The sequence below is a fragment of the Arachis ipaensis genome, chromosome B7 (genome assembly GCF_059453495.1).
Source record: "Arachis ipaensis isolate K30076 ecotype BB chromosome B7, ASM5945349v1, whole genome shotgun sequence".
In the NCBI taxonomy this organism is placed as follows: domain Eukaryota; kingdom Viridiplantae; phylum Streptophyta; class Magnoliopsida; order Fabales; family Fabaceae; genus Arachis; species Arachis ipaensis.
This window is the reverse complement of record NC_142442.1, coordinates 134152927-134170524: the sequence shown is the minus strand read 5'-3', so window position 1 is coordinate 134170524 and position 17598 is coordinate 134152927. Positions and strand designations below refer to the sequence as shown.

Below are 17598 nucleotides of genomic sequence, written 5' to 3'. Positions count from 1 at the left end.
AATAAATAACTTTTTTTAATATCTGATATGCATCTTGATCTTATTTAACAATATTATCACTACTATATGATTTATTACAAGAAAGAGTAGAAAATCGAATATAGGCACAATCAGTTTTATGTGGACAAGAAATAGCAACATGTTCAAAGTATAGACTCCATTTCTAGGTACTCCTCATAGGAGAATTTGATGATTGGCTTGTGAAATTATAAAGCAACGATCTTCATGAAATTGAAAATAAGAATCATTATCCTTTTTGAATTTTTGAACACTAATTAGATTTTCACACATTTCAGGTGCATGTATAAGATTTCGAAGCAAAAACTTTTGACTAGTATCCAAAAAACATAATTGAATTTTGAGAATATGTATGCACCATAAATCAAAATAAACGAATAAATTAAGGGAAAGCAGAATCTTTCACTTATTTAGAGAAGGTGCAGAACATAGAAAATCTTGCTAAGAAAGAAAATGGTAGCAGCGGTTACAAAAACAGAAACAGAATAATAAAATCATGGAGAGGCTTGGATACTAGTAACAATATAAAAGTCCCACAACAGGATGTATAAACAAATTAAGAACAATATATGTAAAGAACAATATATGATTACCCTATTAAAAATCAATATCATCATCAAAGTCTGCAACATCATCATATTCATTTTTATTAACCCTAGAACTAGAGCCGATGGACAATTCGACAATGCGGTCCTCTCCAAATGGAGACTTAAGACTGATAGGAGGCTCGGTGTCAGAAATCCTAGAAGGATTGCTCTCATCCGCTTGATAAGCTACATCATTCTCTTCCTCATCCTCCTCTACATGTACATGATTGATTTCAATTCGACCTCTTGGTTTAGTGTTTACAACAACACGCCACATAGACTTGCAATTTCCAGGATAAGGTAAGAAGTAAACTTGTTTAGCTTTTTGGGCGACAATGAAATGATCATAGTGGCGATATCTTTTACTATGGTTGACTTCAGTTATTTTGTAGTCATTATGAATACGTGTTCCATTTGGACGACTTGGATCATACCATTGACATTTGAACAAAACAACTTGATTAGAGTCACTACCAGTGTATTCAAGCTCGAGTATATCTTCTAATACTCCAAACCAATCACTTTCCCCGTTGCCTATATCACCTTTAACAAACACACCGGTGTTATCGGTTTTTTTTCCTTTTGCCCTTGCAAGGGTATGAAATGTATATCCATTTACTTTATAAATTGGATAACTTGTTGCTTTGTTTGAAGGACCCCAAGAAAGTGATTGCAAACCAGGATCAACAATTTCATTGCATTGATTTTGAACCTAGTTAGAAACATGCAACAAATTATTTAATAGAAGTGATATGTGATGCAAATCTTTAGCTAGAAACCTTTACAATAAATGATACGAATTTATGCACTTACATATGATGCAAACCAAGGGGGAATTGGTCATCGCTTTCTCCAGGACAAGTTTCTTTCCAAAACCTTGATAAAAGTAGGACTAGAGTTTTATAAGCTATGGGATTCGTTAGTAGAACAAGTGTAATTAACTGTTTAATAAAAGATTTGGGCACTTACATATAGAAAGGGCTAACTTTACTTTCATTGAGTAGAATATGCAAATAAGCTGCTGCCTTGTCTCGTTCATCTAACCAATGATCTTTAGCTTTTCCAACCTTGCGACCAGATCTATTAAATATTAATAAAGAAGCTTTAATTTTGTCTCCGTCGTCATCATTTCTTCCCACACGGGTTCGCCTCGATAAGATATGTGGTTCAAAGTAGAAAGAAACAAAACTTGAAGTCTCCTTTGCCAAGAAATCCTCACAAATTGAACCTTCAACCCTTGCTCTATTTTTCATTGTTCGCTTGAATGCTCCTATCACCCGTTCAAACGGATACATCCACCTATATTGGACAGGTCCATACATACGTGCCTCATATGCTAGATGAATTGGCAAATGCTCCATCACATTAAAGAATCCCGGGAGAAATATCCTTTCTAACTTGCAAAGGATAATGGGAATATTCTGCTCCATAACCTCTAAATCATGAACCTTGAGGGTGGTTGAGCACAAGTCTTTGAAAAACTGGCTTAACTCGGTAAGAGACTTTCATATATTTGTAGGTAGTTCTCTGAACGCAGTTGGAAGCAAGCACTGCATAAAAATGTGACAATCATGGCTCTTCATACCAATAAATCTCCCCTAGAAAAGACTTACACATCTAGCAAGGTTAGATGCATAACCATCCAGAAATCTAAGTTGTTGCACCCACCTATACACGTCTTGTTGTTGTTCAGAAGTTAAAGTATAAGCTGCCTTAGGTTTGGACCAACAATTATCACCGACATGCCGCAAATGTAAATCTGGACGCTTGCACAGTTCAGCCAGGTCTAACCTAGCTTTTTCATTGTCTTTAGTTCTATCAGTGTCCATAACAGTATTCATTATGTTATCAAACACATTCTTCTCTATGTGCATTACATCAAGACAGTGACGAACCAGGTTATCTTTCCAATAAGGTAACTCCTAAAATACACTTTGCTTAGTCCAATTGTGAGTAATACCATACTCTCGCAATTTGATCCACTTTCCATTATCTGATATCTTCCCAAGTCCTTTAACCCTTTGCCAAATCTCCAAACCACTTAATCTGGTAGGAGCCTCTTCACTTTCTATTTTATTCTTCCTAAAGTCATTCTTATTGCGCCTATAAGGGTGGTTTATCGGCAAAAACCTCCGATGACAATCAAACCATGATGCCTTGCCTCCATGTGATAGTGTAAAAGACTTGGTATCCTCCATGCAAATAGGACATGACAATCTTCCTTGTGTCATCCACCCAGACAACATCCCATAAGCCGGGAAATCATTGATAGTCCACATCAATGCTGCCTTTAAGACGAAATTCTTCTTTTCTACAATATCATACGTTAAAACACCAGGATTCCACAACTCATTTAATTCGTCAATCAAGGGTCCCAATAATACATCAATGTTGGCTTTAGGGTTATTGGGACCAGGTATTAAGCAAGTCAAGAACAAATAAGGATCTTTGATACACATTCCAGGAGGTAGATTGTATGGAATTACAATTACGGGCCAACAAGAATAAGGCTTGCTAAATTGGATATTTGGGGTAAACCCATCAGAGCAAAGACCTAACCTAATGTTTCTAGGATCCAAAGCAAAATCAGAATGGATGCAGTCAAAGCTTTTCCATGCCTCCCCATGTGACGGATGGGTCATCACGCCATCATCATGTTGGTTTTTTATATGCCATGTCATGTGCGGAGCTGAATTGACGCATAAAGCCTTCAAAGTCTAGGGATTAAGGGTAAGTAGTGCATCCGTCTGACAGGAACTCTCTTGGACTTACAACCACCATCGGAAATAGGCTTGAATCTAGGTGCTTCACAAAACTTGCAACTAGTTAGAGCAGCATCGTCTTTTCGATACAACATGCAATTGTTTGAGCAACAATCTATTTTGATTGCCTTCAATCCAAGCTTTTGCACTAACTTCTTAGCCTCATAGTAATCCCTAGGTATGGCACTACCCTCAGGAGCAATTTCCCTAATTAAGGTGGCCCACTGCTTAAATGACTCCTGTGATTGGTTTCCCTCGGCCTTAATGCATAGCATTCTAACAGCTATCGATAGTTGAGAGTGCACACAACCTTCCCACAAAGGCTTTTGAGCTGCCTCAAGAAGATCAAAAAAGTTTTTAGCCTCTACATGAGGATCCTCTGGACCAGCAGAATCGAAAACCATTTCATGATACCTTCTGGAGTTGTCCTCCCAGCTAATGTCATACATATCACATTCTTCCACATTTGCACCACTTCCTGAACCACCTTCCCCACAATTATTGAATCCCATCTGATTAATCCCTATGTCATCAATCTCTCCATGTTCTGTCCAAATCCAATAATTTGGCATAAACCCCTTTTCCCACAAATGCATCTTAATAATGTTCAGCTCTTTATAATTTGTGCATCTACACTTAACGCATGGGCATCTACACTTTCCTTCCGACTTCACAACATCTAACTTACTAATTGTTTCTATAAACTCCTCAACCTTGTCATAAAACTCAGGTTTAATACCCCCTCTTGTTGGATTCAACCTATCATACATCCACACTCGATGGTGCCAAGACATTTCTTACGAATTCGATATTTTTAGTACCTATAAATCATCCAACACAAGCAACATTTCATCTATCATACAACATCCTATCAATATTTAACCATATCAATGTTTTCAATGTAATACAAGCAACAACACAACACAACACAAGTAATATTTCATTTATGATACAATACCCTAGAAATCAATAAAATTTACAACACAAGAATTGCACTAACCTCTTGATTGAGTCAAGCTTCAAAACTCGCCCTGCTTTTTCATGGTCAAGCTACCAAATATGCTGTTCGGTACAGATATAATTCTACCCCATAGTCTTGAAAATGTTCCACAAGTATTGCATATAACTTGTAAGTTGTACTAATAATATTGCATTTACAGAACTAAATATACGTAAATGCATAAAATCTGAGCTAGACCAGCTATAATCACTAATCAGATACTGAAAAGTGAAAACTATACACAAAAACTGGCATGAAAAATTAGATCGCTTTCTCTAATCATTGCCAACCGAGACATTTAATTGAAAAGTTTGTATATGAAAAAATATCTTAGCTGTAAAACTTAAATAATCAAAATTTAGCATAAGTACTGTCCTCTTTTTGGAATTTCTCAGCTGTAAACTATCAATCAGACTAAACTAGAAGTTTAAATCCACAAGCATGGTAGACCCTTTGATATCTCCATATACAAACAACAGGATGAAGAAATAAACAAGCCAGAATTTTCATCACAGATGTATTGATTAATTCATGTAAAGAACTCTAATAAATAGTTCATCACAGAGTTGGTTACCGTGGTTAATATACATCTCTTAAATTACAAGCATAGCCAATCATTGTGTGACACCAACAATTAGGCACATCACTGCAGTTTAAACATTCTAAAATAGTTATATTTCAGCTCTGGAACCATATATTTTTAGTACAACTATAAACAACTCATAACAAAAGATGACATCATGACAAGCTCATGCTCATGTTGATGTTCATTTTAAAATTTAAACATTGAAGAATCCAGATTTTTAATCTCATAAATCCCTGCCACAAGGCAATACAAGTTGACCTTAGAAAAATATTCCTAACTTATAATTCAGAGCCGAGCAGTTCAGGGCCAGAACCTCTATTTTTTTTAATCTCAAAAACAGTAACTAATCCCTTAAAAATAACTTTTCAGAAAGAATATTTTGAAGAGAATAAATTTTTAACTTTAGGACCTTTATACAGATTACTAAGAATTAGACACAAAGACTGATCGTTCTTATGATATAAGTACACCAAGTGTTCTATAGAATTAAATGAGAGATTTGACAAACCTTATGCAAATGAAAGCTGGAGTGATCAACTTGTATGATCAAATCAATAGGGAAATTTGCCTTGGGAATCCTACACCAAATGGCACAAATAACATAACATAAATAAATAAAAGACTGTAGTATCATAGTTGTTGATAGAAACTCTTCAAGAGAATAATGCTCATGCAAAATGGAGATATGTACCAAGTATGGTTTCTAAAAGAAAAGAATGAGGATCAGATAATTGACAAAAGATCAATATATGTCGTGATTTATTTCACAGCAATTTAACCACCAACATCCATTATGCTATGTAGATTTTCTCGCAACCAACAACCCTTTCATATGTACTCAATTATGAACAAAATTATGAACTGCTTAATAGACATTTTATGAACGAAATTCACAAAGTACACAGCATTCAATATTATCATTGCTTATGAACAATTATGAATAAAAAAATGATTAATGAGGAAAACGAAACAACCGATTTTGTGAGAGAGTAACGAGCAAAAAAAGCATCAGCTGAAGAAAAATACAAAATACGAACGAATAGAAAAGTTAGGGTTTGCGATCTACCAGTTGCGCGAAGAGAATTTGACAAAGAAAGCGCTGATCTGGAATGAAAAGAAGCTCGGAATCCGACGGCGATAGATCTTCTACGGTGGCAGTGGAGGCTGTGTCTGTGTAGGGGCTGCGGTGGCTGCGAGGCTGTGGGAGTTGCGGGGAGCTGCGAGGGCTGATGCGGGGCTGCGTGGCTGCAGTGGCGGCAGAGACTGCTGTGGCTGTGGGCGGCGGGGTGCAGGGCGAAGTGAATAGCGAGTGAATGGAGTGAATGGCGAGTAACTAGGTGTGAATGGCGAGTGAATGGAGTTAATCTTCAACTAGGGTTTTCAATATTTCCGACGGATTTTATTTAAATTACAGATGGATTTTCCGTCTGTAATAATTTAATAAAACACGCGTTTTGTCTACTTAATTACAGACGGAAAATCCGTCTGTAACCATTTGCACGGGAAAAAAATTAATTTTTCCGACGGAATTATAGACGGATTCTTTTTTCCGTCTGTAATTTATGCTAATCTATTTTTTTTGTTTTCCGACAAAAAAATCCCTCTGAAATTCCGTCTGTATTTCAGTGGGATAAAATTCGTCGGAAATATCCGTCTGTAATAACTAGTTTTCTAGTAGTGTCCCCCTGATCATCGTTTTACTATTGGTTACTGTTTGTTTCTTGGCGACGCTCTCATTTCTTGGTGTGCTAAAAAGCAAATGTTCACTGCTCGATCAAGCACAGAAACTGAGTACCATGCTCTCGCTGACACCACTGTTGAGGTTGTCTCAATTCGTTGGATTCTCGAAGATTTGGGTGCTCCTCAGTCGTCCCCTACTAATGTTTTTTTTGTGACAACTGCAGTGCTATTCAGATTGCTCATAATGATGTGTTTCATGAATGCACCAAACACATTGAGATTGATTGTCACTTTGTTCGGCAATGTATCCTTATTGATGCTATTCATCTCAACATTGTTGGAACACTAGATCAGACTGCTGATATCTTCATGAAAGCTCATCATCCGACTCATTTCTGGACTCTGTTATCCAAACTCAAGATGGTATCCTTAACTCCCACTTGAGTTTGAGGGGGGATGTTAGAGAATCATTAGAATCAATTTAGATCAATTAGTATCATTTATATTTATGTAGCATATCTGTATATTAATCGTGAAAATTTAGGTGCAGTCAATTTTACATAAAATTTGATAACTGAGAATCGTTAAATAAAAATTTAGTCAAATTAATTAAATTATTTATCCGTTTTCAATTAGTTAAAGTTAACTACACTCATAAATGTAATGAATATTAAACTTGTGGTGTGTTATATGTGGAGGAAATTATAGCCTAGGCAGAGAGTGGAAATTAGAAATTATGATGGAGAAGTTGTGATGAGAACAAATGAAAGTGATGCGGCATATATATGCACCCATGAGTGGGAACGAAACTGTTTAGTAAAATGCATGGTACGAGTACTCATGTACCATGGACCATAGGGAGGGACCTCTATATATCTTGATTTCTATATGCATATTACAGAGAGTAGAAAAAACATACATGGGTGTGGAGGCGTACACATCAAAGCTAAAACCTCCGCTGCTGCTGCTTCTTGTTGTTGCAGCAGCACATGAAGCGGCGGTTATCCAAGTGGGCCCCAGAAACTGCAAACGCACATGCGGCTCCGTGAGCATTCCGTTCCCGTTTGGGACCACCAGGGAGTGCTCCCTCGCCCCCGAATTCCTCATCAACTGCACCCACCATGGCCCTTACTTGCCTTCCGCCTACTTATTGGAAGACAACGACTATGACTTACAAGTGCTGAACATATCTGTGGACGACGCCGAACTCCTTGTTTCGTTGCCGGTAGCCAGTGATTGCTACTACAACGACACCACAAGCAAGAAACAGGACAAAATCTTCAATAATGAAACCGACTGGCAGTTTAATTTTGGAAATTATAGCCTCTCATGGAGCCGAAACGTGTTCACAACCGTTGGTTGTGACACACTGGGATTAGTGGTGACAGGGGATTTTTACGGCGATGGTAAACCCTATGTTAAGACATGCTTTTCTTACTGCGAGGATCGCGCTGATGCAATGACTGGGTCCTGTAATGGCACTGGTTGTTGCCATATTGACATACCCAAGGCCGAGGTCAAAGAAGAAGTGTTAACGGCAATCTCTTATGGTTTTGAAAACTCGCTACTCAACAACAGTGATAAGATTGAGTACAGCCCTTGTGGTTATGCGTTTGTGGCGGAGAAAGGACGCTACGACTTTGTGTCCGCAGATCTGAATAACACGAAGTTGAACAATACTAAGTTCCCGGTGGTGCTGGATTGGAGTGTTGGGAACCAGACCTGTGAAGAAGCCAAGAAGAAGAATTCCAGCTATGCATGTAAAGGCCCAAACACCACGTGTCAGCCTTCAGAGAAGCGTCCTGGTTACCTATGCAAATGCCGTCCTGGTTTTCAGGGTAACCCTTATCACCAGAATGGTTGCCCACAAGGTATGTATTTTGGCTCGCCACACCAGAATTAGTTACTCTTCTAGTATTTTTTAAAAAATAATTGTACATCAAAAATTTGTTATCACATTGTCTATTTATATATAAATTCATGTGATATTTAATTTATTTTTAATATATATTTTAAAAATAAAATAATTTATTTTTTTAATTAATTTGTCATATATACTAAAATAATTTTATTATAAATATCCATTAATAATTTATCATTCAATTAATATATTAGTATAAGAGTTATAATATGTACTTTGAATATCTAATAATTTTTTTATATTTTGTATTTAAATATATATTTTTTATACAAATAACTCTTTTTTTAAAAAATAATATAATTATTTATGTATAATTACTTTTTTTCCCAGTACATTTGACACAATATATTATTTAATATGATTTCATAACATCAACTTTTTACACATTATTTAATGATGGACCCATATTTAGTTAAACTCAAAACTTCATCCGACATCACTCCTAACACTACTGTTCCACGGCATACCTGAAATGATCTGAAAGGTGTTTTGGACTTGAGAAAAAGTTTGGAAGTGGTGACAAAGGTGCTGTATGTGCTTTCATATCATGTATAAGTTAGTAAGAGTCTTATACATTTTTTATGAAAATTAGAAATGAGATATCTGAATAGATGGAGTATTTATAAAAATAGTGATGACTTAGTCATTATTTTTTAGTTTCTTCTCTTATAGTAGTGGGTGATTTTTTTTTCAATATTTAAAAAGTTATCTCATGCGGAAGTAATTACTAATTTGAGATAACATCTAAAAATAGTAGGGTGATAAAATTTTATAATTGTCTTTATATAAATTTTTTTGGGTTATGTTACGTGTACACTAAAATCAGCCACCAAAATCAGCTATCAATATAAAATACATGTTGAAATACAAATATATATTAAAAATAAATTAAATTACACATGTATTTATACATAAATACATTAGTGGCTAATTTTGGTGTACAAATAGCATTTTTCAATTTTTTTTGTCATTGAATTAGGAGCATTTATCCAATATGCATATCCGCGGTGTTTATCCGAATCCGATCTGAAAATTACAGATATGAATCCGATCCGCAAGACTATTAGATAAGATTGGATCCGATCCGTACACTAATAGGATCAGATTACAGATTGTAGATATCTGCATATTCACAGATCCACAAAATAAATAAATAAATATTTTTTTTATATTTATTTAAATTAATAATTATTATATATTATATTATTTTATTTTTATTATTTAAAAAAATATGTTTAATATTATTTTAAGAATAAATATGTCAAAAAATAGAAAAAAAATTTTATTGATATTTTTAATAAAAATAAATTTTTAAAAATATTTTTATTTTTTGCGGATATATTCAATATCCGAACTTAAAAACTATCGATATTAAATCCGATCCGATCCGATAATTTTAGTGCGAATCTAATCAAAATTTTGATCATGTCCAATTCAATTTGATCTATATTTACTCTCACATTAAATAATAAATTATAAAATTAAAATTTGATATATATATATTATAAAAATATTATTTTTATTTAAAATATGATTAAATAAATAAATTATACTTTTATATAAAACATATTCATAAACAAATATTTCTCTCATTTTCATTTGAGTGATTAACTGCCTTTGTATATATCCTCATAATTAATGACTAAGGCATTAACCCTTATTCCTTTCAGATATTAACGAGTGCGATGGACCCAATGATTGCGTCAAAGGAGCAATATGCCTCAACTACCCACCAGGGAACTACACGTGTAAGTGTCCAAAGGGACTCAAAGGAGATGGGAGAAACAATGGAACAAAATGCCAAACCCGAAAGCCCAAATCCGACACACAGATCATGCTTATAATTGCATTGAGTGAGTCAACCACACAACCATGTAGCATTATTGTTTTAATTAATTTTTCTCGATTATTCCATATATAAGCTTAGAGAAAAAAAAAAGTTTAGGATGCCAAAGACATTGTGTTTATTATATAAGGGTAGCTACTAAAATAAAAATTTTATAATTGTCTTCGTGTGAAAATATTTATTTTTTATTCTTGAACGATGAATTGAATGGTTAAATTTTGATATTTATAAAAATATTGTTTTTATTTAAAATATAACTAAATAAATAAATCACACTTTTAAATAAAGCATCTTTATAAAAAGATATTTTTACCATTTTTATTTGAGTAGTTATCTTATATAAAAGATATAGATTAGATAATAATTAAATTGATTAAATTAATAATGATAATAATTAACAAATGATTGTTTGTATCCAGGTATTAGTGTGTGTGTAATATCCCTACTCATGGCGTGCTCTTACATTTATTGGGCTTTGAAAAAGAGAAAGCTGATTAAAATGAAAGAACAATTGTTTCAACAAAATGGTGGGCTATTGTTACAACAACAAATTGCAACACATCATCAAGGATCAACTCAAACAGCTAAAGTCTTCAGTGTGGAAGAGTTAAAGAAAGCAACCAACAACTTCGATGAATGCAATGTCCTTGGCCAAGGTGGTCAAGGAACCGTTTACAAAGGACTCTTATTGGACAACAGAGTTGTAGCAATCAAAATGTCAAAAATCAGTGACATTAGTCAAGTTGAGCATTTCATCAATGAAGTTGTTGTACTCTCCCAAATCAACCATAGAAATGTGGTTAAGCTCTTGGGTTGTTGCTTAGAAACAAAGGTTCCCCTGCTTGTTTATGAGTTCGTTCCAAATGGTACTATCCATGATCATCTTCATGGTTATACACAAATATCATCAGAGCTTACATGGAAAGTAAGATTGAGAATAGCGGCAGAAACTGCTGAAGCCTTGGCTTACTTGCATTTTGCAACTTCCATTCCCATCATACACAGAGATGTGAAAACCAGTAACATACTCCTTGATCGTGATCTAACCGCAAAGGTTTCCGATTTCGGAGCTTCAAGGATTGTTCCTCTTGATAAAACACAGATAACCACATTGGTGCAAGGAACATTAGGGTATCTTGACCCTGAATACTTTCACACAAGCAAGTTGACTGAGAAAAGCGATGTGTATAGTTTCGGAGTCGTGCTGGCAGAGTTACTTACGGCGAGGAAAGCACTCGCTTTTGATGTGCCTGAAGATGAGAAGAACCTTGCAAAACACTTTGTGGTTTCAATGGAAGAGGGACGTTTACTTGAAATTGTGGAGAAGCACATTGTAGAAGAGGCAAAAGAGGAGGCACTTGTTGAATTTGGCAATATTGCATTGAGATGCTTGAAGTTGAAGGGAGAGGAAAGACCTTCAATGAAACAAGTGGCGATGGAACTTGAGAGACTTAGAGTTGAGGAATGCGGCAACAAAGTGATTATTGCATCCTCGTCTGCCTTTCATGTTGAAGATGGGGGTGGTGTAAGTGATATTAGTATTGGGGTTGATGCCTTAAACCTAGATTCCATGTCATTGGGTAGTGGAAGATGACAATGCATGTTCATATTCGTATAACCATTAAGTTCATATCCATCTTTAATTTACTCAAGATGACAATGCATGTCCTATATTGTTGGTATTTGCTACTAGAGTTTTTCATGAATTATGCGGAGTCATTGAGTAAAGTAATAGAGGAATGTTAGTAACGGTAATTTTTGTGATTTTTAGTCATCAAATAGTCATTAATAATAATTTTAATGTTATGAGATTGGTGTGAGATTTCATCCAATGACTCACCTTTTTTTTGCTGGTTAGGTCAGAATTTAATAAAATTGTTGGCCCCTGGACTTTTTCAAAGTTAATATTATAGCAGTATTGATTAGGGGTGTCAAAAAGCTCCAGGAGGCGAGATCCCCGCGGAGACCGCTCCGAACGGAGCCTCAATGATGAGAGAAATTTTTTTCATGGGGATGGGGATGGGGAGCGAAATTCTTCCGAGACAGGCGCGGGGACTTGAGCGGGGATCCCCGTCCTATCCCCGATAATTCCCCGAATTTTTGAACTTACTTAATAACCCTTACTTTATTTTTAATATAAGGTTTTTTTAGTAATTTCACTCATTGAAAAATTCTAACCCTATTGTTCAAGATTTTATTTTATAGACTATGATTTGCTATGTTATATTTCTGGACTTATAATCTTAAATAAGATATGTTTGTATGTTTGTAATAATATTTTGTAATTTATTTTTTGGTCTTTTTTTATATTTTTTATTATAATTTCCATATGAATGTTAAACATAAGGAGATGAAAAATAGAGCCCCGCAGAAAATACGAGAAACAGAGATGGGACAATTATTTCCCATGACAAAAAACAAGGCAGGAACGGAGATTAATTATGAGGGCGAAGACAAAGAACAGGGAGACATCCCCTCCCTGTCCTGCCCGCCCGCCCATTGACATCCCTAGTATTGATTAGATCCAAATATGTCGTGATAACAATTTTAAAATTGTGTGCATTACATGTGATTTTGCACAGGACTCTCAAAATACCTTTGATTTTTCGAAGACGTGTTATAGTTGGATGTTCCATGAGAAGTCACATGATCATCAAAATGAAATAGGTATGCAAGCTTGGTAATGATTGATAGAGAGGTAGGCTTATATACTCCACTAGTGATGGAATAATACAATAAAAGGTAAAGACACCTTAGCAAGAACTATTGTAGTCCTATTTAGTGAAAAATGTTTTTTTTTATTGACTTTAGTAATTAGACCTTGTATTAAGTGTAGTTTTTTTGTTCCTGATATTTTCAAAACTATTAGTGATGTCCTATTTTTTCATCATTATCTTTGATGATAATATCAAAAAAAAAGATATGACTGAGAAGTAGGATTTATTTGTGCTTTTTCTTTCTCTGTTGTGGGTCGAATTTATAACCCAACAATAGAAAAAAAAACTAATAATTCAAGAATTGGCATTAAACCGATTAAATGGGTTAAAAAAATTACTAAAAACTCAAAACAAAGACATAAAAACTGAGATAACTATTAGTTGATGACTCAATAGCTTGTTATTGTAATTGTATTTAAATTTTTTTTTAATTTTTTGAATTAATTAATACCTTTTAAATATAATATAATTAAATTTGTTCATTTCAAGTAGGAATCATAGGTTGTAATTTTTTAAAATATTTAATATTATTAATTCTTTTAAATGTGTTCTCTAAATATATACTGCTAATAATTAGGGGAATAAAGTATCCATTAGATCTATTTTAAAAGGAAGTATAATTCATTTCATCTCCAAAGTACCATACTTACAAATTTTTTTGATAGAGATGGGTGAAAAATAAAATGTTTCACTAAATTTATAATTTAGTAAACATGTACATATTTTTTCGTGACTTTTTTATTATAAAAGATAATTTTTACTTTTTATTAAAAAGTATAAAACAGCACAACATTATTTATTTTAAAGTCGCTTTAACCCCAAAACAGACAACCACCTAATCAATTTTTGGCGCATTCAATTTAAACTTTAAAGAGCATGCCTTGTTGCGATGCTTTCTAGTTTTGAGCATTGAATTTAGACACTGCTGCTATGCTTTAAATTCTGCTTTAGTGGAGCTTTGTTTGCAGCATAGAAAATTAGTTTTGATCCTATTAGTTGACACAATATTCAGTAGTTGACTTGAAATCGTTCAAGATACTAGCCTAATCTGAATTTAAATATCAAACGAGTGTAATTATCCATGTCATGTATGTGATAAAATTAAAATTATAATTTTAAGTTATTTTATTAAAATTAATTTGAATTATAATAATTTGACTAATAAAAAAATAATGAGTTATGTATTGTTTATTTTTTTTTAATTTAGTGTTAATTGTATTAACTCTAAAATAGTTATTAACCGATTTTAGTAATCTACTTTTTTCAATAAATCAGACATATATGCTGAATATGACCATAAATAATTTAGTAATATCTAAATCTACCAACAAATTGTTATATGTGTAAGAACATATCAAAATCAGTTGAAAATAAACAACAAATTATTAGAGAATTCTAATGCAGAAAGTTCTGCAATAAACAATAAATAATTTAAACCCACTAAATAACAACTCAACACTATCTTTTGATGTCTGCAAAATATATACCTGAAACAATACTATATCAATGTTAGTATACAAAATTATATAATTAACGTAATTATAAAATTGTTTATCAGGAGAATAAAATAATACGAATTTTTATGATAATTCTAATATTCTAAAAAACTATAAATGTACAATAAGAATGTATTATCCATTAGCACCTAGAATTTGTTAATTTTTTAAATTGATAATAATAAATTTTAATAAATTAATAAATTTAATTAAGAGATTTCGTTATTAGTTATTACCTTTTCATTATAAACTCTCAAAAACTTCATGTTCATGACCAACTTATTCATGTTCATATTGTACATATTGGTTTAAGTGTAACCCAATGCACGTGATAAGATTGAAATATATATTCTTATTGTGCATGGCATGAGTATTATATCATTGTTATTACACTCCAATAAACCATAAATATTTCAATGAGTTAATAGTAAAAATCGTCCCTGAAAGATACCCCGATCTCCATTTTGGTCCTCGAAAGTCAAAATTAATTGAAATCGTCCCTAAAAGATACACAACTTACTCACATTCGTCCTTCCTTCATCTCCCTCGCTGAGTTGGCAAACAGTCGCTTACGTGTGGCGTTAACTGCCAGCATGGCACTCAAGCAAAACGACGCCGTTTTGATACAATGCTCTCCTAGACTTGAAACGTTGCCGTTTAGTATCCAGAAGAGAGATTCAAACGTTGCAAAGTATAACCCCCTTCTCATATCAATCATCTGTCTCTGTTTCGCTCCAAAAACGTATCGTCTCCCTCAAGGTATGCTCTAAGCCTTTCACAGAAGTTCTGAACCCGCCATCAAGATTCGTTAGTGTTGGTCGACGATCACAATAGAGGAGTTGTCACTACTAGACGCAAAGTCGGTCTTATCCAGGAGCAACATTGATAGTGGAAGAAGTCATAGCAACGGTGGAAGGTAAGGATGAAACTTTTTGCATGATTTTTGAGCTATTCTGTGGTGTGATGTATTCCTAATGTCGTGATCTTAGTGTTCGTTTGATTTAGGCTAGGGTTTGGGGTGACCAAGGATTTGTGTAAATGTTCTTTTAGCAGTTTAGTGTGTTCGAATGTGTTGCTTTAACTGGCTCTGTGATGGTTTTTAGGTAGGGGTATTTGCTTTTAGTGATGGTTCTGTTGCATGTTCATTTTGGGGTAATGGTTGATTGGTACAAAGGGGGTTTAGTAGCTGGTGACACTTAGAGAATAGTTGTTGCTGCTCTGTTTCTTAATGGTGTTTTCGTGTTTGTTGATGTAGATGGAAGGTCCTCCCATGACGTTTGTCTTTCACCATGGTGGGTTGTTTAAATAGGAGAAGGATGGAGAGATAGTATATGAACCTGATAATACAGAGGTATTGATGGGTGTTGACGGAGACACACTCGATGTGTTTTTTATTAGGGGTTACTTTAAGGAGGTAGGATACATTGAAGTTGGACACTGTTGGTGGAAAGTTCCTAGAGTTTCCCTTTCGGCTGGGTTGAAAAAGTTAGTGACATATGCAGATTTGGTTGCAATGTGCAAGGACTATAGGAGGAACCAACATTTGATCAACTTGTACTTTGAGAATTGCATCTCACAGCCATCTTTAGTGGACAATATGGAGGAAGATATATTGTTTTTGGAAGCAGGAAGTAACAAGAAGAAGAATACTTCCAGGACTAAGAAGCACCATCCTCAACCTGCCAGGATGCCTCCTACAATGCCCAAGAAGCCAACCTCTGAACCCACTAAAGCACCCTCACATCCCAGTAAGCCCAATTTGCAGCCCACTAAAGTAGCCTCACAGCCCAGTAAGCCCAATTCTCATCCCACCAAGCGCTAGAACCATGATTGTCGTGCGACGGATGCCACGAACCACCACCACGACCTCCATTTCCTGTCTCCATCCTTGTCGTGAACCAACAGTTACACCTCATACCGAGGTCTATGCCCACCAAAAGCATTGACGGTACCTTATTTATCGGTGAATTTGGAATTAGGGTTTATCAACTCAGGGACTAATTTGACTTATTATAACGGACTTATCTTGTCAGCAACACTCTGGTACAACTTAGCTTCTGCCATGCTGGCAGTTAACGCTACACGTAAGGACCATTTGCCAACTCAGCAAGGAAGATGATGGAAGGACAAACCTGAGCAAGTTGTGTATCTTTCGAGGACGATTTCGATTAATTTTGACTTTCGAAGACCAAAATGGAGATCGAAGTATCTTTCAGGGACGATTTTGACTATTAACTCATATTTCGATATATATTCTTTTTAACATGTTTTCAAAACTAACTTTACCCACATTCCATTTGGTTGGTCATAATATGTGAGTAGATCCAACCATCTTTCGGTAAAATAGAGTTTATTGTCCCTCCGTTGGACGCTTACATCCATGTAATTAGAACTCGAATCAGTGAATATAGCTCATGGTGGTATTTGATGGATGAGATGTATTGTAAACGATTGCGGCAAAAGACAATCGCACTAGAATATTTGACGAAAAGAATAAGTTGGAGTATGAACAATCATTAAATTATCAAAAGAATAATAGAATAGAATGAATATATAAAAAATACTATAAAAAATTATAAATTGTACCTTAAAAGGACCAACTTCGATGAAAAACGAAGAATACATTCTTATTCTATAAAGTAGTAAAGGAAGAATAATAAATTAAAAAAATGAGTTGATTCTCATATCTAGGCTCATGAACTACAAAAAAATACTATATATAATCTTTATTAGAACAAAAATAATGATATAAATTAGTTATTATTAAGTTGATTTTTTATTATTTACATTATACATCATATATTTGCTGTGATTGAATAAGCCATTATCATATCATATACATTTTTATCATGATTAGAATTATAGATTTTTATTTTAATTTTTTAAGGTAGATATTAATATCAACTTGCCAGAAATTACAATTAATTCAAAATTATATTACAATAATTAAAAATTAAAATTATTGACAATTAACATAATTATGTA

At 34.1% G+C, this 17598-nt stretch overlaps 2 protein-coding genes and 1 pseudogene across 2 annotated transcripts; 1 reads left to right on the top strand and 2 right to left on the bottom strand.

Annotated features, from left to right (window-relative positions):
- Window positions 1-615: 615 nt before the first annotated feature.
- On the bottom strand, window positions 616-2479 carry LOC148554230 (uncharacterized). Its single transcript, XM_088495048.1, has 3 exons — window positions 2219-2479; window positions 1592-2107; window positions 616-1317 (listed from the first exon to the last, which is right to left on the bottom strand). Exons 1-3 carry the CDS (start codon window positions 2477-2479, stop codon window positions 616-618), a joined length of 1479 nt encoding a protein of 492 aa, XP_088351174.1.
- On the bottom strand, window positions 2479-4161 carry LOC148554229 (uncharacterized; annotated as a pseudogene).
- Window positions 4162-7370: 3209 nt separating this feature from the next.
- Window positions 7371-12149, top strand: LOC107605995 (wall-associated receptor kinase 1-like). Its single transcript, XM_016307955.3, has 3 exons — window positions 7371-8504; window positions 10225-10407; window positions 10820-12149. Exons 1-3 carry the CDS (start codon window positions 7481-7483, stop codon window positions 11992-11994), a joined length of 2382 nt encoding a protein of 793 aa, XP_016163441.1. The 5' UTR covers window positions 7371-7480; the 3' UTR covers window positions 11995-12149.
- The last annotated feature ends 5449 nt before the right edge of the window (window positions 12150-17598 follow it).